Consider the following 23,449-nt stretch of genomic DNA (forward strand, 5'->3'; position numbering starts at 1 on the left):
CGGTGCCCTCACCGTGTCAGGGACCCTGGGGAACCCTGTCCCTGCCCCTCCCCGCACCGTGGGGCTCAGCGGGCACCGTGACCCAGCCACCTTTCACCTGGGGCTGGGTACCGGCACGGTCCTGCCCGTGGGCAGAGCTGGGCTGAGCAGGGGCTGCCTGGGGGTCCCCAGCTCCCCACGGAGCACGGTGGCCACATCCTGGCCTGTGCCAGCCCCAGGGAGTGACGCAGCCCCACGGCACACGGTGACCTGGCACACAGTGACGGGGTCAGGAAGGAAGCGGCTGGCAGCGTGCGGGTCCGCAGTGACGTGCTGGTGATGCAGGCAGGCATCCTTCTCCCTCTGTCCCCACGGTTGCTCCATCCCCGGCTCCTCTGTGTCCCCCCATGGTGACGGTGCCACAGGCAGGTGCAGGCAGGCCACGGGGACATCCCCACATCTGGGCCAGACTGGCCGTGGTGGGCACCCTGTGGTGAGGCTGGAGCGATGCCAGTCCCGCCACCGTCCCTGGGGTGTCCTGGCTGTTTGCGTGGGGATGGGGACAGCGGGGCTGTGTAGGGGACATGCCCCTCCTGGCCATGCCAGTGCCAGCCCCAGCTCCGCTCTGCCGCAGTGGATGAAAAATCGATGGCGCAGCTGGATCCAGGCGCGTGGGTGCCGGAGCTCCCGCCGGAGCCGTTCGTCACCGCGGGCTGGCAGCGCTGCGGTGCGAGCAGCGCGGCGAGGAGACACCCGGGACACCCAGCAGTGATGTGGGGTGGCCGGGGGGGCCTCTGGGGTCCTGTCCCCCCGCTCCAGCACACGTGTGCCCGTGTCCCGTGTCCCCGCACACGCGTGCCGTGCCCAGGGACCGGGCAGTGCCCGGCTGTGCCCTGGGCAGCCCCACGCGCGCGTGTCCGGCCGCGCACCCGCCCGAGAGCGCGGCGGGGGCTCGGTGTCCCCTCGGCGGTGTCCCCGGTGCCCCGGCTGCCTCGCTGTCCTCCCTTGCACTCTCCTTACATAAGCGGCCACGTGGCGGGCACGGCCGCCTCCCGCCGCGCCGTCACCGCCGGCACCCAGATTCCATCTGACAGCCCCGTTCCGCTCGGCTGCTCCCGCCTGGCACCGGGGCCGGGGGTGCGGGGCAGGACCCCGCACGACCCCGCCGCGCCCGAGGTGCGTGGGGCCTCGGTGGGATGGGGACACGGCCACCCTGTCCCGGTGGCACCTCCTGCCGCGCCCTGGCACCCGCTGCTGCGCTGCCCGCCCCGCCGCCGGGGCACTGCCGGGCCTCGGGGCCGCGACGCCACGGCACGGACGGGGCCGGGCCCCGTGGCCGGGCAGGATCCGGCTGCTGATGGGCTCGGTCCCGCGGGGCTGCGCTCGGGGGTCCCCGGTGCCCGGCGGCTGCCCCGGTGGGAGCGGAGGGGGGTCGGGCCGGCCGCCGTGCACATCTGGGAGTGATTTGGCACATTCCACTGGGCTGAGCACATGCCGGCGCCTGGGCCCCGGTGTGCGGGGAGGGGGCCAGCGGCTGCTCCGGGCTGCGGGTGCCCCGGCCTGGCTGCCCACGACCAGCCGGGATGTCCATCCTCGTTCTGGCGAGCACACGGGGGAAACTGAGGCACGGGAATGGCCTGGTGGGCACCGCCCTCCTGTGTGGGTACCGTGGGATCCTGACAGGCACCCAGGAGTCCGGGGCGGTGGGGGAGCGGTGTGACTCCCCCCGGGGCATGTGCTGAGGCTGCCTACACTCCTCACATGTGTGAGCTCCTGCCCCACCGCCCTCCCAGCCCTCGTGCCGCGGGGTCTGGGCTGTGAGAGTGGGTGCAGGGCTTTGGGTGCCCTTTCTGGCCTCCTAGAAAGCATCTGGGTAGCCCGTGTCCGTGTCTGTGTCCACATCGCCATCCTCTTCTTAGGATGAGCATCACTCCAGGGACAGAGCAAGGAATCCCCCTGGATACAGGCATTTCGTACCCCCAGGGTGCCATAGGTGCCCCCAGCCCTTCCCCTCTGATCCTGGGGGCAGCTCAGGGACTCCTGATCCTTCTCCCCTCTTCCCCCCAGTGTGTTCCCATCTCTTCCCTACACCCCTGGAGCACCCACCCCATGTGTTTTCCCTCATGTGGGTGCCCAAATCCCCCACCCGGGGGGTGCGGCCGGGTACCCAGAGGCAGAGAAGAGGGAAGCGGGCTGGGGGGGGGGGGGGGGGGGGGGGGAGGTTGGAGCGCCTCCTCCTGCGAGTGTGGGAGGAAGGAGGGTAAGAGGGGCATGGAGGTTGAAGTGCGCGGCCCCTTTAAGAGCCCCCCCCCCACGCACGGCGCGGCGCGCGCACCCACTTTCTCCCCTTCCGCTTTCTGGAGACTTCAAAGAGTTACAAAGCAGGGCCGGCCCCGCCCCCGCCCCGCCCCCGCCCGCGCCCCATTGGCCGGCGGGGCGGAGCGGGGGCGTGGTCACCGGGAGGGGCGTGGCCTCTCCGCTCCCCCCCCCGCCCTCCGCCGCCGCCGCCGCCGCTGCCGCCGCCGCCCCGCCCGGCCCAGCCCCGGGTAAAGTTTCCCCGCGAGCACATGACTCGCAATGGCCGCAGCCGCCGCTCGGTGAACCCCCCCGGGAGCCCCCACCCCACCCCTCCCTCACCCCTCTAAGCCGGGGCGAACCCCCCCCTTCCCCCCGCTTCTTCCCGGTGCCGTCGCCATGCAGCCTCCACCGGGAACTCCCCGGGTTTAAGGATTTCGGTGTTGGAGTCTCCGCGAGCAGGTAATGAGGGGGCTCTGGATCTACCCGTGGGAGCGAGGTTGGGAAGGAGGGTTTTGATGCGGCTCCGGTAGCGCCTCTGGGGATCCCCCTCCGGTAACGGGTGATCCCGGGGTTCCCGCAGCGGGGGAGGAACTCCGCCGGGCTGCGGCTGCCGGAAGCACCGGAGCCGCAGCGGGTTCGAGAGCGTGGCTTTGGCCTCTGCCTCCTGCACTGGGCTTGGGGGTGCCGGAGTTCCCTCTCCCGGTACCGACCGCCTGGGCGCTCCCGAGCAGCAGCGCTGCCCCCCCACCCCGGGGCGTGCTCCGGGGAGGCTCCGGTAACCTCTGTACCCCAGCGGGGACCGGACGACCGCCACAGAGCGCGGTGCTGGGGAGATCTCCCCGGGATTACCGGGCTCCCCTGGGCCGCCGGTGCGCGCAGCCACATTCCCCCCCACCTTCCCTCGGGGGGGTGGGAGCCGGGGCCGCTTCCCCTTTTCGGGGTGCGGCGGGGCCGGGGCCCGGCGGGGCAGCGGGGCCGGGAGCGCGGGGGGCGGCGGGGGCCGGGGGCCGGGGGGCGGGAGCGGCGTCTGCGCCGTTTCCTGGCCGGCGGGCGGAGGAAGCCATCGCTCTGCGCGGCTGACAGGGCGGCGGCGGGCGGGGGGGCCCGGGGGAGCCGGGCGGGGGGCGGCGGGGCCGGGGAAGGGACCGTCGGCCGCCGCCTCCCGCCCGCAGCAGCTGCCCGGGGCCGGGCCGGGGGCGGCGGAGCCCCCGCGGGCTCTGGGCGGGGTGGGCGGATGGGGGGTGCTGTACCCCGAGTGCTCGACCCCGACAGAGAGGGGACCCCCCCCGGGGGCGGGGAGCAGCGCCCCAGGCTGGGGCGGGCCGGTGCGGAGACAAATCTGTGCCTCTGTCCCCCAAATCTGTGCCTCTGTCCCCCAAATCTGTGCCTCTGACCTTTGACCTCGTTGGCGGCAGGGGCCGCCCCGCAGCGCGGCGGGGGCTGGGGGGGACACGGGGGTTCCCCAAGCCGGTCCCCCAGCTCCGGGGAGCCGGGCAGGCACCGGCTGGTGGCTCCGGGTGCAGCACCCGCCGCGTCCTCGCGCCGGGATTAGCGGGTGACGGCTCGGTGGCTTAGCGGCCCCGCGGACACTGCTCCCGGGCCATATGTCACCCGTGGGCCCCCACCCTGCCCTTGGGGGTGACCTTGCTGCGGTTCGAGGATGTGCCTGCTCCCATGGGTGTTCGCACCAGGGATGCCCGTGGGTGTCCCGATGGGTGTCTGGCCCCTTTGCCCATTGCTCGCAGCCCCTCCAGGTGACACGGTGACACGGCCACCGACAGTGGGATGGCAGCAGCAGGGCAGTGCCCTGTGCCTTATCCGGCTCTGCCTGGTGCCCGGGGCTGCTTCATCCCACAGGGACGCCTGGCTTCACCCAGCTGTCCTCCCTCATACATCCTCTGTGTCCTCGCACTCGGTCCCTGTGGCAGGAGCAGCGTCGCGGCAACGGAGCCTGGGGACAGCCGTGCCACCGCCACCGCCTGCCCTGCGGCGCTGGGATTCACCATCCCGCCGCTCCGGATCTATTTATATCCAGGAGGTTCTGGTGTGACAACGTGCCACATTTGGCCGCTTGTTCCCTGAGCCACCGTGCCCTGAGCCACCGTCCTGGCGATGTCCAGCGCTGGTGCCAGTGCTGGCATGAAGAGGGTGGCTGAGCTCTGGGACCCCCCAGCCCTTTTTGGGGCGCTGCTGCAGCACGTCAGGGCTGGGGGAACCGTGAGTCCCCAGCAGAGCGTGCCTGGAGCCCCAAGGTGCCCCATGCCATGGTGCCGCAGGGCCCCCTGGCAGCGGCAGCCCCAGGGGGGGCGCAGCGAGTGCGGGGGGTGCGATCATATCTGCGGTGACACATGTGCTGATTACGGAAAATGGGTTAATCTCCCTGCGGCTGGAGGCGGCTTAGCGGGGGGTGGCTCGTGGCAGGGCCCGGCGAGGGGCCGCGTGCGCCCGCAGTGGCCTCCGCTGTCCCCACTGAGCCCCGGCTGCCAGGCAGTGACAAGGGACATGGCAAGGGGACGTGGCAGTGGCACACGGCTGCCTGCCCGCCCGCAGCCAGCCTGGGCGCGACGCGGTGGGTCGCGGTGGCTGCGGTGTGGAGCGGTTTGGCCCCCCCAGGTGCATCGGGTCTCTGCTCCTGGGTGCCTGCCCAGGCTTGGGGGCACGGTGCCACCAAATCCCGGTGTCCGGGGGTGTCGCACAGCCGCCTGCCCGCCGGGTCCCCCCGCGCTGTGTCCCGAGCGGCCCCGTGCCAGCTGCACTTGTCTGCCGGCTGTCGCCGAGCCAGCGAGGGCTGTCTGGGGCCGCGCTGTTCCCGGCACGCCATTCCCAGGGCGCCGGCTGCCGCCGCAGCCTCGGCTAAAAACAACCGGGACTGCCGCGAGTGGCTGCCGGGGCACCATCCCCCTGCTTCCCGGGAGCCCCGGGGAACTGGGATGGGGCACTCGGGGATCCCTGGGATGGGGCACTCGGGGATCCCTGGGATGGGGCACTCGGGGATCCCTGGGATGGGGCACTCGGGGATCCCTGGGATGGGGCACTCGGGGATCCCTGGGATGGGGCACCCGGGGATCCCTGGGATGGGGCACTCCAGGACCTGCCCTGGGTCTGCGGTTTCCTGCTTTCGTCCTGAGGGTTGGGATACAGGCTGGGGGTTGTGCTGTACCTGGGCAGGCAGTGGTGGGTGTGGGGATGTGTCCCCAGCGTGCTCTGGGGGCAGCCCAGCAGTGTGAGGGGCTGGTGGGTCATGTTGGCCAGGACACCACTGGACCTTTGGGACTGGCCTGTTCCTCGAGGCACCCACGGTGCAGCCAGGCCGGAGCGGTGCCGGTGGTGGTGTGGCACAGCTGTGGCCATCCCAGGGGCCGTGGCGGGGGCTGGGGCACCTGTTCCCACAAAAGAATGGCGTGTCTGGTGGTGGGTGCGGGAGGTGTAACCGGAGCGGCGCGTTCCCGGCGTAACCGGAGTCAGCCCAGCCGCAACAGGTGGAATTTCAGTTTGTGGCTCCTGGCGGCAGGGACATGTGGGGTGCTGGGGTGAGGACCCCCACCCTGGTGACTCCCTAGGGTGCCCATGGGCTGGGGAGGCCAGCATGGACACCATCCCTGATGGCATCCCCGTGGGCCCGTGTGCTGGCCCTGGCCCTGTGTCTGTGCTGGGGGAGCAGTGGTGGCTCGGTGTATCTTGCAGTTGGTGTAGGGATGTGATAACACCAGCGCTGCCCCGGGACCTGCGGTGGGGCTGAGCAAGCCCCTGGGTTGGCTGCTGGCCCTGGGGAGTCGGATGTAGGTGCTGGGGTCTGCATTGGCCTCAGCATCCTCAGATTCCTGTTCCCAGCAGCCTCAACTCCGGCACTAGCTGCCTGGCCGAGTGTGTGCCTCTGGCTCTGGCCGTGCCGCAGGCTGGGCATGATTCACGCCTGCCCGGGGACGTGAGAAACGTGACGGTGACTCACCGTGGAGAGCTTTGGGGATACGGGGAGAGGGTCTCTCTCAGCAGCCCTGTCAGGGGGGCACCTCACCGCCCCTGCACAACTCTGCCTTGCCCGGGGGGGCCCAGAGGGGCCGGTGATGGCGGGGGGCAGTGGGGGACAGCCAGGCCCTTGGCCTCGCGTGCGAGGCCACCCCGGGCTGGCTCTGCTGCCAGCGAGGAAACCGCAGGCTGCAACCGCAGTGGCTCCGCAGGCGCTTCCTGCCCTGCCCCGAGGCTGCCATCCTGTGCCCCCGTACCCCAGCACGGCAACCCCGCTCTGCCCACACACCGTGGGGGCACAGGGAGGGTCCCCATTACCTGTTCTGGTGGGAGTGGGGGACATACACAGCAGCCACTGCCAGATTTGGGGAGTGCAGGATGCTGTGGTGGTGAGCCCCGGGATGGCAGCAGGGACAGGGGCCAGGGGTGGCAGGTCAGTGGGGTCATTAGTCAATGGGGTGATACATCAGTGGGGTGACTGAGTCTAGGGTGGCAGGGGAGCTTGGTGAGAGAGTCTGGGGTGACAGGGGCTGTGACAACTGGGCCGGGACCGAACTGAAACCTGTCAGCCTGGGAATCGAGAGTGGCAAGGGGAAGCTGTGGCCTGGAGCACGGTGCCCGCTGGTGTGACAGGAAGGGCTGGGTCACTGCCCGCTGCCCTGCCAGGCACCCCCAAGCACCCCAGGGCCCACTGGTCCCCCGCTGCCGGGGGTGCCAGGGCGGTGCCCCCGCTCACCACGTGTCACATCCGGACGCTGGTGCTGCCATCGCCCCGACAGGAAGCACAGCTGGGTTTGGGGGTGTGACACGGGCCAGGGGGTGCCTGCATGGGGGGTTTCGGGGAAGATCAGGGTGGGCTGAAGGTGTAGCTGGCTGGGGTGGTCGCTGTGGAGGGGGTGTTGCGGTGTGGGTGTTCTGGTGGGATCCCGGTTGCTCTGTGGTTGGCACTGGCTGTGCTGGACGTGGCTGTGGGCACTGAACCCAGCCTGGGGGGTCACAGTGGGGGGCTGCCTTTTTGGAAGGGGTCTCTTGGGGGACTGTGCCAGCGCTGCCTGGCCTGTCTGGGTGTGCACACGTTTTTGCAGAGGGCTTTGTGTTCTCTTTGGGGTCACAGTGAGATGGTGGCTTGGGCAGCCGTGTCCCACCCCAGCTGTGTCCCCCCCCAGCCATGGCCCCCAGATTATGTCCCCCACCAGCCCCACTGCTGCTGGCCCTGGGAATGGTCTGATCTGCGTGTCCGTGCGTCTGTCCATCCGCTCCCGGGGGCCACCCCCGGCCTGGGTGGGAGGTTCCTCGTGGCTGGATTTGGCCCGGGCCCTGCAGCAATGTTTTCCGGGGCTGGAACGAGGCGCTGGATTCCAGGAAGCTCCGGGCCTCGTCCAGCTCCTGCAGGGACTGGAGGAAAAGGCGTTGGGGCGGGTGAGCATGGGCCCTGCCGAGGGGCTGCACGGCCCCTGGCCCCACACTACTGACCTGGGGGGGCTTTGGGAACGCAGCTTGGTCAGAACACCCAGGACCCGCTTTTGGGATGCCCACGACCCCCCAGTTGAGGAGCAGCTGTGTGCTGGGGGCTGTGGCAGCACACGGTCCCAGGGGAGCTCCTCTGGGCAGCAGCTCCTCCTGCCCACCAGGACCCACAAGGGGGGCAAGGCTGGCCGTGATCCCCAGACCCTCCTGGCCACTGCTGGTCATGTGGAGCACTGGGAAAGGGGGGTCACTGGGGTGCACGGTGACCAGCCCGGCGGCGTTGGCCTCGCTTGGTCCCTGGCCGGCGGCGTGTGGGGGGGCCTTAGTGGGTTGAGTAATTGGGCCCCGGCACGGCTGGCGCGGTGCCCGGCAAGCACTTGGCACCGGCAAACATAAACAGTTCTTCCCGCGCCTCCCTCCCCCGGCTCCCCCCGGCCAGCACAACTCGGGGGCCACGGCCTGGCCGGGGGGGCCATGGGCAGTCCCCCACACCGCAAGCCAGGGTTCCTGCAGCGCCATGTGTGCACCCCACGCAAGGGCTGTCCCCGCTCCCATGCTGAGCTGGCGTCCGGCACCGTGCCCTGGCAATGCCTGTGGGAATCCCACACTCACTGGGGCACCCTGTTCTGGGGGGATGTGACCCCCACCCAGCCACTGATGGGTGCCCACCCCAGGGGTGACAGCACCACAGGTCTCCCCATGGGTGTATCACTGGGTCAGTGGGTGCTGGTGTGAGTTGGGAGAACGGGGGTCCTGCCTCCAGTGGGTGCAAGCAGCTGGGTTCTGGGGGGGGCGGGCAGGGCCATGCCCATCCCGGCCCCTCCCCAGCGCCTTGCCGGGCGGCCCAGCCTTGTTCCTCTGGATCCTTTTCCGCCTCCGCGGGGCCAGGAGCCAGCACTCTCGGCAAATAAACAGCCCCCGCCGGGCCCTGTGCCAGCACTTAAATAAACAGCCAGCCCGGGATTGTGAAAGCCCCGCGCCCCCCTTCCCACCACCCCCCGACTGGCCAGGGCCGAGGGGTCCGTGCCCACCGGCCTGGCGTGGGAGCTGCCGGCACACGGCACATGGCACACGGCACACGGCACATGGCACACGGCACATGGCACGGGGCGGGGGCTGCGTCGCGACGGGCAGGGCCCAGCCCTGCGGCCGGCTGAGCCCCCCGGTGCTGGTCCTGTGGGGACCGAGCCCCCTCCCTCTGAGGCCGGGTGGCTGAGCCCCCTCGGATCCGCGCAGCCGGAGTGGGCGCGTGGCCGTGACGGCAGAGCCGGCCTGGAGCGGAGCCGCTGTCCTCAGGGGACCCCAGTGTGCCCATGTCCCCCCCCTGCCCAGTCCCCAGCTGCCCCACAGCCCCCCAGGCTGGGGCAGGGGTGGCCCCCAGACCTCACTGTGTGCCCCATCTCCCATGTCTGGCCTGGCAGAGCAGGTTTGGGGTCATGGTGTGGCCTTTGGCTGGAGGGGGTGCCCTGTGGGGCCACAGTGTCCCCAGGCCGTCCCCACACCGTCCCCCCCCGTTCCCCCCACTCAGCTAAGCTGGGATTAGTGAGCTGCGCCTGCCGGTGCCGCCGTCCCGGTGTCGTTAATCGGGGGGATCGGCGTTAATCCCACACGGAGCCCCAGGCCCGGCCGGCTGCGCCCTCCTGGGGCCGGGAGGGGATGTGGCTGGGGAAACTGAGGCACAGCTGGTGGGTGACCACACGGGGTGGGGGTCAGTGGTCCCAGCCCCTCTGCTAATGCCCCTCTCTGCTTCCCCTGCAGCACCACAGGACCAGCACCAGCTGTGAGGACAGCCCGGCAGCAGGGCACCCGCGGGCCCCATGCTCTGCTCGCCCCCAGGACCCCACACCTGAGAGCCCCCCGCACCGGAGACCCCACCATGGCCAGCAACAGCAGCTCCTGCCCCACACCGGGCGGGGGGCACCTCAATGGCTACCCTGTGCCCCCTTACGCCTTCTTCTTCCCACACATGCTGGGGGGGCTCTCACCGCCCAGCACCCTGGCCGGCATCCAGCACCAGCTCCCCGTCAGTGGATACAGCACCCCATCACCTGCCAGTGAGTACCACGGCCCTGTTGGGACCCCCAGTGCTGGGGGGGGGTATGTGGGGTGCTGGGGTGGTGGCACTGGTGAGGGAGGGGCTCCCTGCTCCCAGCCACACCTGTGGGGAGCTGATTTTGGGGGCTCCGTGATGCAAGCGCCGGGTGCTTTTCCCCATGTGTTCCTGTGAGTGCTGCTGCTGGGGAAACTGAGGCAGGGAGTGGTCAGTGGCCCTGGTGAGGTTGTCATTAATTGTGGCCGCCTTCGTTAGTGGCTGTTTTATATGCTGGTTATTAATGGCCTGCAGGCCCTGGCCAGGGTGTCCCTGTCCCTCCCTGTGACCAGCCTGGGTGCCAGTGGGCTTGGTGGGTGCTGTGTCCCCATGTCTTTGTTCACCAGTGGCGGGGCTGCCGAGGGGGAGGTGATGAAGGCAATGAAGACAATCATCATCGCGGCTGCTCCCGATTCCATTTCCCCATGACAGGGTCGTCCATCACGGCCCCGGTAATCACCGCCTGCCATGACAGCAGCTGGCAGCCACTGGAGGTGGGCTCCCACCCGGGGTCCCCCCAAACCAGCACCCCTCAGAGTGCCTCAGTTTCCCTGGATGCCGTCTTGGATGCCGTAGGGTGGCTGCTGGACCTCGCCCCGGCCTCACGGTGGTGGGTGCCCGTGCCTGTTCCGTGCAACAGGAATGCCCTGCGGCGCCCGCTGCCGGGGAGAACCCCGTGGGTCGGGGTGTGGCGGGGCCCCCCCGGCCCGTCCTTGGCCCCGGGGCCGGTGCAGGTCCGGGCAGGGCCGGCCCTGGGTGCTGTCCCCCGCCGGAGCCGCCCCGGCGGCGGTGGGACCCAGTGGGACCAGTTCAGCGACTGGGTGTCGGCGGGTGGGGCCACTCCCCCGCGCTGGCTCTGGGGCCATTCCGGGCGTGTGGGAACAGGCTGGGGGGGCCGCCTGTGTCCCCCCCTTCCCTGACACTGAGGACAAGGCCGCGGGTATGACTGGAGGGTGTCCTGGGGTGGGTGGCCGACTGGTGAATCATGCCTCAGTTTCCCCTTTGCCTTCCCTGCTGGGTGCCCGAAGGATACAGGGGGTGGGGGCACCAGGTCTTGCCGCCTCCCCCCGGCATCCACACAGCCTGGTGGGTGCTCTTTTTGGGTAGGTCCTGTAGGATTGGGGTGTCCCGTGGTGCCGCTGCTCTCGCTCCTGCTGCAGGGAGGTTCCGGTGTCTGTGTCCCGCCTGCGGGGGGGCCGGTGCCGCCACCCCCTCCTTACCATGTGTCCGGCCCTCACCAGATGTGCTGCAGCTGCACAGCCCCAGGGCCGATCCGGCTGGGCCCTACCGGGGGTGCAGATGCCCCTCCCAGGATTTGGGATTGGAACGGGCAGCCCAGCGGGTGCCGCGGTGGGGATCTGCTGTGCTGGGAGCTGCATGCGGGCACGCGTGTGCCCCCGCGATGGATGTACACGCGTGTGCCCTGCGCGGAGCTGCGTGTCCGCGGCACCGTGCACGGTTCCGGTGTGCGTGTGCACAGCTGGGGCTGCACAGGCCGTGCACGCCTGTGTCACACGTGTGTGAGCGTGTGTCAGTGCCCGCTGTGCCTGTGTGTCGGTGACACACGCAGAGCGGGTTGCCCGTGTCCCTGTGCCAGGTGTGTACACACGTCTGGGTGTGCGTGGCGCTGCTGGTTTGTGCCTGTGCCCTCATCCCCATCCCTGGGGGCTCCGTGGCGCCTGGCTGTCCCTAGAGGTCCCCTCCCCGTGCCCAGTGCTGGCCCCGTGGCGTGTCTCGGGGGTCTGTGAGGGGCTCCCTGTGCAGCCGCCCCCCCAGACCCTCCCTTGCCCTGATTCCCAGGCCTGGCTGCGGGACCCCAGCCCAGCCCCCGCTGCAGCCGCGCCCCCCCGGCCCCGCTGCGGGCTGCCGGGACAGGGGGCCCCGCGCCCGGGCTGGCCTGTCACCCTACCCGCTGGCTCCGGTTTCCTCGCGCCGCAGCCGCTCCCCCGCAGCGCCCCGTAATTAATTAATTTTTAAAAATTAATGAGCAAAACGTGCTCCCTTGCAGGCCGGGGGCCGGGGGTGGGGGGGCCGCGGGGCCGGGGGGCCCCGCTCAGGGCAGTGGCCGGGGGGAGCCCCGCGGGGTGCGGTGCTGGGGACCCCCCGGCCCCCCCATCCCTGCCCGGGGAAGATTGATGAGGCGCTGGGCCCCCAGCCTGGGAAAGCCCATTAGGCGGAGGTTCTCTATCACTGTCAGGGGCCGGGGGGAGCCGCCTGCTCCAGCCGGGAATTCGCCGGGCTCAAAAGCGGCTGAAGGGGATAAATGGGGTCTTTTGAAGTGGGCGGGCGAGAGGGGGGCTGCGGGGCCCGGGGGAGCTGCGGGGCCCCGAGGTGCCGGCGCGGCGCTGGGGGAAGGGCTGCGGCCAGCACCCCGGGCTGGGCTTGGGGGGGTTTGTTTGGGGACCCCGGGCATCCCTGTCCGTGGGGACAGTGAGCCTGTGATCCCAAAGCCATCCCCTCCGGGCACGGGGGGTCCTCCATGAGTTCCCCAAGGGCTGTTGGGTTGGGTTTTCATCCGCCTCTTGGAGGCATCTCTGTCCCCCCGGACATCGCTCGGGGAGTGGGGCCAGGAGGATGCGGGGCTGGGGATGTTGGTGGAAGGGCCGTGTTTTCGTGTCCCCAGGCTGCCGGTGGGATGTGGCTCAGGGCGGGGTGTCCCTCTCCCCCTCACACTGCGGGATTGCGTGTGGGGTGTCCCCTCGCCCAGTTCCTCTTGGCTCTGGAATTAAGGTTTTGGTTTTTTTTTTTTTTAATCTCTGTTTCTTCCTGTTGCCGCCGACGCGGGACGGGAGGGGATGCGGGATGGGAAGGGATGTGGGAAGCTGTGCAGGAAACGATGCGGGATGGGAAGCGCTGCCCGTCGGGGCGGCCGCCGGCACGGCCCGGCCGCGCGGTGCCACCGTCCGCGTCCCCTGCGCCGTCCCCTCCGTCCCCTCCATCGCAGCCACATTCTTTCCAGCGCTGGTAAATGAGTCAGAGCAGACATTTGTCATGTTCGCTGCAGGAAGTTGGAGCAGCGCTGGGCTTTTGTTCGAAACCTGCTGGCTAAGCAAAGCCCCGACTTGCCATTATTATTTAAACAGGCGCTGCCGCTCTGCGCAGCCCCGCACGAACACACGGACACGCACACGCGTGTACAGCCACACACACACAGACAGCCACACACACACAGACAGCCACACGCGTGTACAGCCTCACACACAGAGACAGCCACACACACACACAGAGCCACACACACAAAGTCACACACACACAGACAGCCACACGCGTGTACAGCCCCACACACACACAGCCACACACACACAGACAGCCACACGCATGTACAGCCACACATGTACAGCCACACACACACACAGCGCCACACACGTGTGTACAGCCACACACAGAGACAGCCACACACACACACAGACAGCCACACAGAGACAGCCACACGCGTGTACAGCCACACACACGCAGAGCCACACACAGAGAGACAACCACACATGTGCACAGCCATGCATGTGCAGCCACATGTGCGCAGCTGCACACACAGTTACACATGTACAGCCACACGTGTGCACAGCTGCACACACAGAGACAGCCACACATGTGCACAGCCATGCATGTACAGCCACATGTGCGCAGCTGCACACGCACAGTTACACATGTACAGCCACACATGTGCACAGCCGCACATGCACAGCCACACACACACACAGGACAGTCACACGCACACACACAGTCACAGAGCCACATGCACACACAGAGCCGCACGCATACACACAGAGCCGCACACAAACACAGCCGCACGCACACGCAGATGTGTGCGGCAGTGCCCGCACCCTCCCATCCGTGTCCAGCCGTGCACATGTGTGTGCTCTTCCTGCCCGTGGCAAGGCCCAGCTGGGGGGTCAGTGGGGCTCCTTTCCCTCCGGGGGCTTGGCAGCGTGGGGCTGGGGCAGTGTGGATGCTGTGCTGTGCCCGCTGTGCAGCAGGGACATCGCTGCGGCGGGAAGTGGCACCCCCGGGGCCTGTCCTTGGCGTGTGACTGTCCCCGCTCTGCGCTGGCAGCGCTGTCACCACTCAGGGGTCTCTGGGTTTGTGGTGTCACCTTCAACAGGAGCTCGCGTGAAGGGGTGGTGTGGTGGGGACTGGCGGCGCACGGTTCTCTGCCCTGCATGGGTGACAGGCCAGCACACGCGTGTGCATGCACACACAGACACAGTGCGCTGCGCACACACGCGTGTGCTCCCGTTCTCAGCTGCTGCCGTGCTCGGTGGGACACGGTGTCACACACGTGTGCGTGCAGGACGAATGCACACGCGTGTGTGCGCACAGCCTGCCCTGTGCAGGCACACACACCTCCCCGTGTGTCTGTGTAGCGGGAGCGCGTGTGGCCCTGCTGCAGCGGGGATGCAGACACGCATCATGCACTGGGAACATGCATGAACACAGGTGCACATGCATGTACACAGACCCAGCCACCCCCCCCCGGGGGGTGGCCGAGGGTCAGGCCGAGGTGAGCCCTTCCCGCGGGTTCACCCGCAGTTCACCCGCATCCCATTAGGCAAATGAGCCGTGGCCGCCGGGCAACCCCCGGGACCCCCCCGGGACCCCCAGGGTCCCCCGTCATCTCCACCGGGCAGCCCCGCCTTGAGCCCCTCCCCATTTCGCTCCCGCGTGGCGCTGACCCCGCGTGTCCGCGTCCCTCTGCATGTCCGTATTCTCCTGCGTGTCCCTTTGCCCCCGCGTGTCCGTGCCCTCTCCGTGTGTCCATTTCTCCACCGCGTATCCGTGTCCCCACCACGTCTGCTACCCCCTGCATGTCCGTGTCCCTCTCGGTGTCCGTGTGTCTCCCACCCCATGTCCGTGTCCTGTGTCCGTGCCCCCCCAAGGTGTCCATTTCTCCCTTGCGTGTCCGTGCCCGTCCCCGCGTGTCCGTGCCCCGTGTCCGTGTCCCCCCGCGTGCGGGTTCCGGGCGGCCCCGCGGCGCGGAGCGGGTTAAGCGCGGGGAGGCGGCGGGTGCCGGGAGGGACCGGGGCTGGCGAAGCCGCAGAGCCGGCGGGGCTGCGCCTTCCTCCCCTCCCCCCGCCTCCTCCTCCTCCTCCTCTTCCTCCTCCTTCTTCTCCTCCTCCTCCTCCCGCCGCTCGGGCGCGGAGCGAGCGGCGGGGCCGCTCCGCGGGGCGATGGCAGCGCGGCGCGGGGCGCCCCGGGGGCGCGGGGGGGGCCACTGACCGCCCGGGGCCGCCCCGGCCGGGGGAGCCGCCCCCGCCGCCCCGGGGCCATGTACGAGGGCGCGGCGGTGGCGGGGCTGCCCCCCGGCCCCTTCCTCCGCATGGATTTCTACGTGCCGGGCCCCCGGGGCGGCCCCCCCCGCCGCCCCCCGCCGTGGAGCAGCTCCGGCCGCTGTAGGTACCTGCGCACCGGGGGCGGACCCCGGCCCCCCTCCGCCGCATCGGACCGGGGAGAGGGGCCCCGAAACCCGGGCGGGTGCTGGGGGGGGCTGCGGGGATGGGTGCGGGGTGCGGGGGCCTCGGCCGTGGGCGAGGGACCGAGCTGGGTGCTGGTCCTGGAAGAGTGCGGGGCTCAGCCCCCTCAGCCTCCTCCCCACCCGCTCCATGCGCAGAAGCCGCCGGCTCTTTAAACACCCCCTGCCCTATTTCGGGGGCAGTCGGGACCTCGGGGCCGAGCTCGGTGAAGGGGGACAGGGGGGTCGCCTCTCGACCCCCCTTCCCGCAGCGGGGTCCGGGCAGCGCCGGCTCCGCCGGGAATTTCGCTCTCTCCTGATAAAGGCTCCGGGAAAATCCAATTAACTACAGACGGAGCCGCCGCCGCTGCCCAGGCGCGGGGGAGCCCCAGCCTGGGCCCCCACCCTGCCGCAGATCAGGGGGTCCCCCTGGGCTGCGGGGTCCTGGGTGTGGATGTGGGGCCGGGCCGGTCCCGTTCCCGCTGGCGGGACCCTGCCCTGAAGGGGTCACGGCCCGGTGTCCCCCCCGTGCCCATGCGCTGTGCCGGGGGGGCACGGAGGGCGTGAGGGCACCGCCGTACCGGGATGGGCAGCGGCGGGGCACGGGCAGCGCTCTCGGTGCCGGCCGGCCTGGGAGCTGTTCCCTCACGGGGATGTGGAGCCTTGCTGTGGCTTGTGCCCACCGTGTGGGGGGCGAGTGAGGTTTGGGGGGGGGCTGGAGGAGTCCCGTGCCCCCGCTGCTGGCAGCCGGTGCCCTGGCACCCAGGGGCCACCACAGCGGCCCCAGAGAAAGTCCTGCCGGGCTCCGTGGGACTTTCACCCCGATAAGGGCGGGGGCCCATGGCGGGGTGCCCGTGGGCAGCGCTGTGCAGAGGATGTTGTGGCCGTGGACCCCCGGTCTCACTCCCCTCATTGTCTCGGGGCCGCTCGACCTTTGCGCTGGCACCGAGCGCGGCCGAGGGGCCTTTGTCTGCTCTGGGGACATGAGGGGGCTCCCGCTGCCTCCGTGAGGGGTGGGGGCTGCCCCCGAGGCCTCGCTCGGGCAGGGTGGGCAGGGTGGGCAGGGGGGTCCCGGGCTCCAGTGCCACCCCTTAGCGCAGGGCTCCCCGGCTCTGACTGTCCTGAGCAGGGTACCTGGGGGGCCATCGTCCCCTCTCTGTGCCCCTCCCCGTCCTGCGGGGGCCGGAGCCCCCTCCCCGTGGGCCGCTGGGTGGGTGTGGGTCCCCTGTCCTGGCCAGGGCACCTCGGGGCTCTGGTCACGGTGACCGTGACCTGGCGAGTGCATGGGCGGCGGGCACTGGCAGCACTCCCTGGCTCTGTGCCCTGCTCCCGACGTCACACGAGGTGCCGTGTCTCCCCAGCCCGGGGGTGCCAGCCCGGGCAGGGCTCAGTGGTGTCGGTGCAGCCGTGCTTTGCCTCAGTTTCCTCAGAGCCAGCTGCGGCTGTGCCCGCTGGCCCCGCGGTGCTGGCTGCTCGCCCAGCGTGGCACGGCACTGCCCTACCCGGCAGGGCGTGTTGCGCTGGCACAGGAGCCAGAGCTGCTCGGGGGGCACGGAGAGCCCACCCACACCCCCAGAGAAGACTGGGGCTACCACCACGGGGAAACGGAGGCACGAGGCAGTTCCCGAGGGTGATGGAAGATCTTGTAGGAGCCCACCAAGGCACTGGAAGCCCCCTGCCCCTGTGGAGCCGTGTGCTGTTGGGGGTTTTTGGAGTGCTTTGCGGGTGTGAGAGGGGTATGTGGGGTTGGATTATGCATGGCACCCCCCCGCCGGGCACATGGTGGCCTCACACGGCCTTGCGAAAGCTGCGGGTCACAGATGGGTGTGTCGGGGTTTTGGGGACGCCAGGCCCTGCTGCTGGCAGGGGGCAGACACCGGGTCCTGGGCAGGATGCTCCGTGGGGACCAGGCGGTGCGCGGTGGGCTGAGCCCCGTGGCCGGTGGCACTTGAACAGGACCGGGCACCCCACGGCTCGGGGTTCCCGGCACCCTCTTCCCTCCCTCCCCCTTCTGCAGAGGCGCAGGAATTCGGGGCACGTGGGGTTCTCATCCACGGCGAAGCCCTGGGTGGGCCTCCACTCTCCTCTGGGGGGCTGTGACCCTTGGCACGGCACTGCCACCGCACCGGGCTGCGGGGACCCCCGGTGACCCCCGCTGCGCGCCTCGGGTGGGCTTTCCTCTCTAGTCCCCCCCATCCTCGTCCTCCCCGCTCCTCTGGCCGGGCTCTGTCCCGGAGCCGTGGCGGGGTGGTGGCGGTGCGGAGGCCGGTGTCCCCCCCGGGCAGCGGCACACGGGGTGTCCCCGCAGGCGCTTTCCCACGCCAGGGCGGGGGTGCGGGTGTCGGGGTGCCCCGGGGTCCCCCGGCGCGGGCAGGAAGCAGCCGGCGGGGCCGCGGGCGGGGGCGGCGCGTTCAGCGTTCACCCGGGATCTGGCGGAGCCGCAGCATCTGGTCTGCAGCTGGAGCCGGGCTCCGCTGCCTCGGCCGGGGGGGACAGCGGGGTCCCCCCTGCTGCGGGGGGCGGGCTGGGGGACGGGATAAGCCTGGGCATTGGGGTCCACCGTGTCCCCAGCTGCACCCCGCCACCCAGCCCTGTTCCAGAGGGGGAGGTTGGCACCCATCCTGCCCTGCTCAGCGCCGCTGGGCTCTGCGCCCTCGCCGTGCCCCGCAGGGCCCTGATGGTCAGGGGCGCTCCTGAGGAGCTGGCCAGGCTGGCGGCTGTGCCTGTGTCCGTGTCCCCTTCGCGGTGGCACCGCAGTCCGCTGGCTGGTGCCGGGGGTGGCAGGGGATTCCCGGGGTGCTGGCACAGCTCTGCCAGCGCAGCGACGCGGAGGGAGCCGGGTCCCCTCCCCCCTCCGCACCCAGCGCATCAAAATCTTGTCAAATCCGCGTTTTGTGAGTGCAGCTCTCCACGAGGAAGTTCTTAAATTATATAAAAGAGGCGATAAATTATAGACGACGTTCTCTCCGTCACTTTAATGGCTCCGCTCCCTCGAGTGGCAGCGGTGATTTATTCAGCCCGGGAGCTCTGCCCGGCTCTCGCCCCCGCGCCCGTGTCCCACCCACACCCTCGTGTCCCACCCCGCACACCCACATCCCACCTCGCAGCCTTGTGTCCCACCTTGCACGCTCACATCCCTCCCTGCACCCTCCCAGCCCACCACACACGCTTGTATCCCGCTTTGCACGCTCATATCCTACCTTGCACACTCCCCCGGTGCCGCACGCACTCATATCCCACCCTGCACGATCGCCTCCGTGCCCTCATATCCCACCCCACACATTCCCCTTGTGCCCCACACACTCGCATCCCACCCCACACACTCGTATCCCACCTTGCACACTCATTTCCGTGACCTCAAATCCCACCCCACCTCCTCCTCGCCCTGCCCCGCACGCTCCTGTCTCACCCCGCACATTCCCCGTCCCCGTTGGCGCCTGGGGACAGTGTCAGGGGTGGCTTTGTCCTGTTGTCCCCTCCCTGGCCCCATCCCGTGTCTTTTGGCGAGGGGCCCGTGGCACTGCCAGGCTGGGGACCCCCACCCCTCACTCCCCAAAACCCCCCGCTCCACTGGAGCCCCTTCTCCGGGCTGGGTGTCCCCGGCCGGGGCTCCCCGCGCCTCCCCAGCCCCGGGGGGGATCCGGCGGCCGTGGGGCCCTTTTTGGGGTGCAGGGGCCGTCGGGGCGGGGGGGGGGCCCGGGCTCCCCCGCCGGGCCTGGCCTTTAATATCCTGTTTGACTGGTTCGCTTGGCTCCGCTGCAGAAAAACATTCGCAAACATCCCGGAGCAGCCGGGGAGCGCTTAACCCCTGCCTGGCTGCTCCCCACGCCGGGGGTGCACCCTGACTGTGCTGAGCCCCTCGCCAGCTCCAGGGGTGCACCCTGAGCGTGCTGAACCCCCCTGGCCTGCATGCCAACTGTGCTGAGCCCCCCCTGTGCCAGGGGTGCACCCCAACTGCACTGAGCACCCCGCTCCCCACCCGGGCTGTGCTAGGGCAGGGCCAAGGCTTGACCTGGGGGACTTGGGGCACCCTCCCGCAGGGTCCTGGGGGACGGGGGTGCTTCTGGGCTGCAAGAGGCACATGCCTTGAGGTTTTGGGGTTCAGGAGGGGAGCAGGCATGTTCCATAAGGTTTTGGGGTTCAGAGGTACTGTCTGTGTCCCCTGTGCTGTCAGGGCCAGCATCTGCTTGTTAGGGGGACAAAGGCAGCGCTGCCCTTGGGGATGTCCTGGGGGGGCCATGCTTTGGCTGGGGGTGGAGGGTGACTCTCGGGCTGTGGGGGTCACCCTGCATATATGGGGGTTACACTGTACATGTGGGGTCACCCTGTATGTACAGGTGTCACACTACATGTCCCCACATGTGTGTGTGGCACTGGCCCCCCAAGCTGGCCCTGCACCCTCTGTGCCTCCATCCGCTGGCAGTGCCGCCTGGGCTGGGGGCTCCTGGGATCCCGGCCCTTTTCTTTGCTTTTTTTTTCCTTTTTTTTTGTCTGCCTGAATTCCACATCGTCTCTGTGACCTGGAAATGTCACGTTGCATCTTCCCAGCACGCGTCCTCTCCCCGCTGGCCCCGCTCGACCTGGCGCCAGGGCCGGGGTGGGCAGCGCGGGGCTGGGGCTGCCGGGACCCCCAGAGCTGGGGAGCAGCCGTGGGGTGCGGGATAGGGGGGGTCCCTGCCCGGGGGGCTCCGTGCCCTGAGTGCTGCCCCTTCCCCACAGCCGTCGAGACGCAGAGCACCAGCTCCGAGGAGATCGTGCCCAGCCCCCCCTCGCCCCCACCCCTGCCCCGCATCTACAAGCCCTGCTTCGTGTGCCAGGACAAGTCCTCGGGGTACCACTATGGGGTCAGCGCCTGCGAGGGCTGCAAGGTGAGCGCTGCCACCGGCCCTGACTGCCGCCACGGCTCCCCGCGGTGCTTGGGGTGCTCGGGGTCCCCCTGCCAGGCGCTGACCGGGGCGTGCGGGGTCCCCAGGGCTTCTTCCGCCGCAGCATCCAGAAGAACATGGTGTACACGTGCCACCGGGACAAGAACTGCATCATCAACAAGGTGACGCGCAACCGGTGCCAGTACTGCCGGCTCCAGAAGTGCTTCGAAGTCGGAATGTCCAAGGAGTGTGAGTGGGGATGGGAATGGGGACAGGGATGGGGATGGGGACAGCGATGAAGATCGGGGTGGGATGGGAACATCCTGCCTGGTGTCCTGGTCAGGGGGGGCTCTGGGTGTGATGGGCCATCCCAGCAGCCCCCACCGTGTGCCCAGCAAGGCCGGGGGGGATGGGGACCCCCTGGAATTGTGTCACAGCCTGGCAGTTGCCCGGGCAACACGTGATTGATAATGTCAGAGATAAATGACACTGATGAGGCCTCCCTGCTCCGCTGGCAGTTGTCATGGTGCCCGGCTGTGCCCCTGCGGTGGGTGCCCGGGGGATAGGGCTGCTGAGGCGCAGCTGCCTCCCTGAGTCCTGCCCCATCTGCCAGCCCCTGGGGCCTGGGACCCCTGGGAGGAGCTGGCAGAGGCTGGGGGGCCAGGAACTGCCAGGGGGATTCAGCATCCCAGGGACTCACCCTGCACCTAAGAGGGGTCCTGGCCCTCTCAGCCCACAGAGGCTGATCCCTGCAGGGCTGGGGGCTCCTCTCACCTGCTCCCCCCTTCCCAGCTGCCATCCCCAGGGTCCCTCCCATGCCCCTCACCCAGCACAGTGGCTCAGCTGCCATTCTCTGTCCCCATTCTCTGATGCGTTGGCTTTGCGGAGCAACGTCCCCTTGGCGAGGGGTGTGGGGCCCCCAAGGCTTCAGGGTCGAACTGCACCCCTAATTGCTCCTAATGACTTGGGGGCTGTTTAAAGGAATCTGTGGGGCTGATGGCTCTGCTGGGAGCTCATCACTACAGCTGAGCCCATTGCTGGTGGCATCCTGTCCTGAGGGGCAGAGCGTGGCGGGGCAGGGGCTGGGTGGCACCGGGGACAGGTGACACTGACCCTGCCATTCCTGCAGCCGTCCGCAATGACCGGAACAAGAAGAAGAAGGACGTGCCCAAGCCGGAGTGCTCGGAGAGCTACATCATCACACCTGAGGTGGAGGAGCTCATCGAGAAGGTGCGCAAAGCCCACCAGGAGACCTTCCCCGCGCTCTGCCAGCTCGGCAAATACACTACGGTGGGTGTCACGGGGTCCCGGGGCTCCTGGGGGACTGGGAAGGGTGGCACCCCCTCCGTGCCCTCATCCCCCACCTCCCACCACAGAACAACAGCTCGGAGCAGCGCGTGTCCCTGGACATCGACCTGTGGGACAAGTTCAGCGAGTTGTCCACCAAGTGCATCATCAAGACGGTGGAGTTCGCCAAGCAGCTCCCCGGCTTCACCACGCTCACCATCGCCGACCAGATCACCCTCCTCAAAGCCGCCTGCCTCGACATCCTGGTGAGCACGGGGACAGGGATGGGGACAGGGATGGGGAGGGGACAGCAGGCTGAGCCCCCTGCCCTCTTCCCCCCCAGATCCTGCGGATCTGCACGCGCTACACGCCGGAGCAGGACACCATGACCTTCTCGGACGGGCTGACGCTGAACCGCACGCAGATGCACAACGCGGGGTTCGGGCCCCTCACCGACCTGGTCTTCGCCTTCGCCAACCAGCTGCTGCCGCTGGAGATGGACGACGCCGAGACGGGGCTGCTCAGTGCCATCTGCCTCATCTGTGGAGGTGGGTGCAGGGATGGGCACCTGCCCAGTGCCCGCGGGCCCCCACTGCAGCCTGGCTGTCCTCCCCCAAGGGCTGAGTGAGGAGACCCCAAATGAAGCCCAAGCGGTGGGAGCTGGGAACCCACAGGATGTGCTGTCCCTCCCAACCGCTGTGTGCCCCCTCCCCAGACCGCCAGGACCTGGAGCAGCCTGACAAGGTAGACAAGCTGCAGGAGCCACTGCTGGAGGCACTGAAGATCTACGTGAGGAAGAGGAGGCCCAACAAGCCCCACATGTTCCCCAAGATGCTCATGAAGATCACAGACCTGCGCAGCATCAGCGCCAAGGGTGAGGCTCCTGTGGCTTCGGGTCTTGAGGGAGCATCCAGGGGACCCTGAGGGGGTCCAGGTCATGCAGCATTCTCCAGAGGGGACGAAGAAGAGGACACACCCAGGACTGCATCTTCCAGGGATTCTGGGGATGTGACCACATCCCTTGTCCTCAGTACCCAGGCACAAACAAAGCCGGGGTTTTCATTTGAGGGTGATGTTTTCAGGGTGCCGTTCTGGTGGTATCACTTTCTGGATGCCATTTTGGGGGTACTGTTTTTGGGGTGCCACTTTCAGGGTGCTGTTTTGGGGGTGCCAGTTTTAGTGTGCCATTTTGGGGTTTTTCTGGGTGCTGTTAGGGGGATGCCACTTTCAGGGTGCCATTTTGGGAGTGCCCATTTCATTTTGGGAGCGCCCTGCTGACCCTGCCCCTCCCGCAGGTGCCGAGCGGGTGATCACGCTGAAGATGGAGATCCCGGGCTCGATGCCGCCGCTCATCCAGGAGATGCTGGAGAACTCGGAGGGCATGGACACGCTGGGGGGGCAGGCGGGCGGCCCCCGCGGGGGCAGCCTGGGGCCCCCCCCGGGCAGCTGCAGCCCCAGCCTTTCGCCCAGCTCCAACCGCAGCAGCCCGGCCACGCACTCGCCGTGACCCGCGCCCGGCGCGCACCAGGACAGAGCCCGGCACGCCGGCACGGGGGGAGTCCCTGCGCCCGGCCCGGCTGCAGCCCCCCCGGGGCGGACTCCTCGGCAGCCCCCGCCGGAGCGGCCCCCGCTGGGACCCCCCAGCCCCGGGCCCAGCGCCTTGGTTGAGTCACATTTCAGGGGCGCGGGGACCTCGGCCGCGGCCCCGGGGACGCCCCGGCCCCACCAGCACCAGCACCCACGGGATCGCGACCACCGAGCCACCCCCCCGCCCCGGCCGTCCGCGGGGGGGTCCGGCCAGCCCCGCACGCCGAGGAAGCAGAGTCATTTAAAAGAGAAAAGAAAGCAAAGTATATATATATAAATATCTATAAATATCTATAAATACGTTTTAAAACCTTTGTAAAAGTTTGGAGGGGTTTTTAGGCCTGTGCAGGTGGAGGGGGCACGGCGGGCGCTGCCAGGGGAGGGAGGGGGCACACGGTTTATTATTATTAAATTCATTTTTTTTTTGTTGTTGTTGTTGAGATTTTAGTGGATTTAGAGTCGGGG

The 23,449-nt window shown here is 69.0% G+C and overlaps 1 protein-coding gene across 2 annotated transcripts; it reads left to right on the plus strand.

Annotated features, from left to right (window-relative positions):
* The first annotated feature begins 2,589 nt into the window (after positions 1-2,589).
* RARA (retinoic acid receptor alpha) lies at positions 2,590-23,221 on the plus strand. Of its 2 annotated transcripts, XM_058857680.1 has the most exons (9): positions 2,590-2,736; positions 9,469-9,764; positions 19,965-20,113; positions 20,218-20,359; positions 21,240-21,400; positions 21,487-21,663; positions 21,741-21,945; positions 22,113-22,271; positions 22,693-23,221. In XM_058857680.1, the coding sequence occupies exons 2-9, from the start codon at positions 9,587-9,589 to the stop codon at positions 22,902-22,904; spliced, it is 1,383 nt and encodes a 460-aa protein (XP_058713663.1). In that variant the 5' UTR covers positions 2,590-2,736; positions 9,469-9,586; the 3' UTR covers positions 22,905-23,221. The 2 variants fall into 2 exon arrangements, with proteins under 2 accessions (XP_058713663.1, XP_058713664.1); XM_058857681.1 differs by lacking the exons at positions 2,590-2,736; positions 9,469-9,764 and adding an exon at positions 14,935-15,186.
* The last annotated feature ends 228 nt before the right edge of the window (positions 23,222-23,449 follow it).

This window comes from Poecile atricapillus, chromosome 27, assembly GCF_030490865.1.
Source record: "Poecile atricapillus isolate bPoeAtr1 chromosome 27, bPoeAtr1.hap1, whole genome shotgun sequence".
Taxonomy (NCBI): Eukaryota; Metazoa; Chordata; class Aves; order Passeriformes; family Paridae; genus Poecile; species Poecile atricapillus.

Bases quoted from the DNA above. Each gene is read 5' to 3' on its own strand.
- RARA (XM_058857680.1), top strand. From the start codon at position 9,587: ATGGCCAGCAACAGCAGCTCCTGCCCCACACCGGGCGGGGGGCACCTC. The intron at 21,664-21,740 runs GTGAGCACGGGG...CTTCCCCCCCAG, and splicing joins CCGCCTGCCTCGACATCCTG to ATCCTGCGGATCTGCACGCG. The intron at 22,272-22,692 runs GTGAGGCTCCTG...CCCCTCCCGCAG, and splicing joins GCGCAGCATCAGCGCCAAGG to GTGCCGAGCGGGTGATCACG.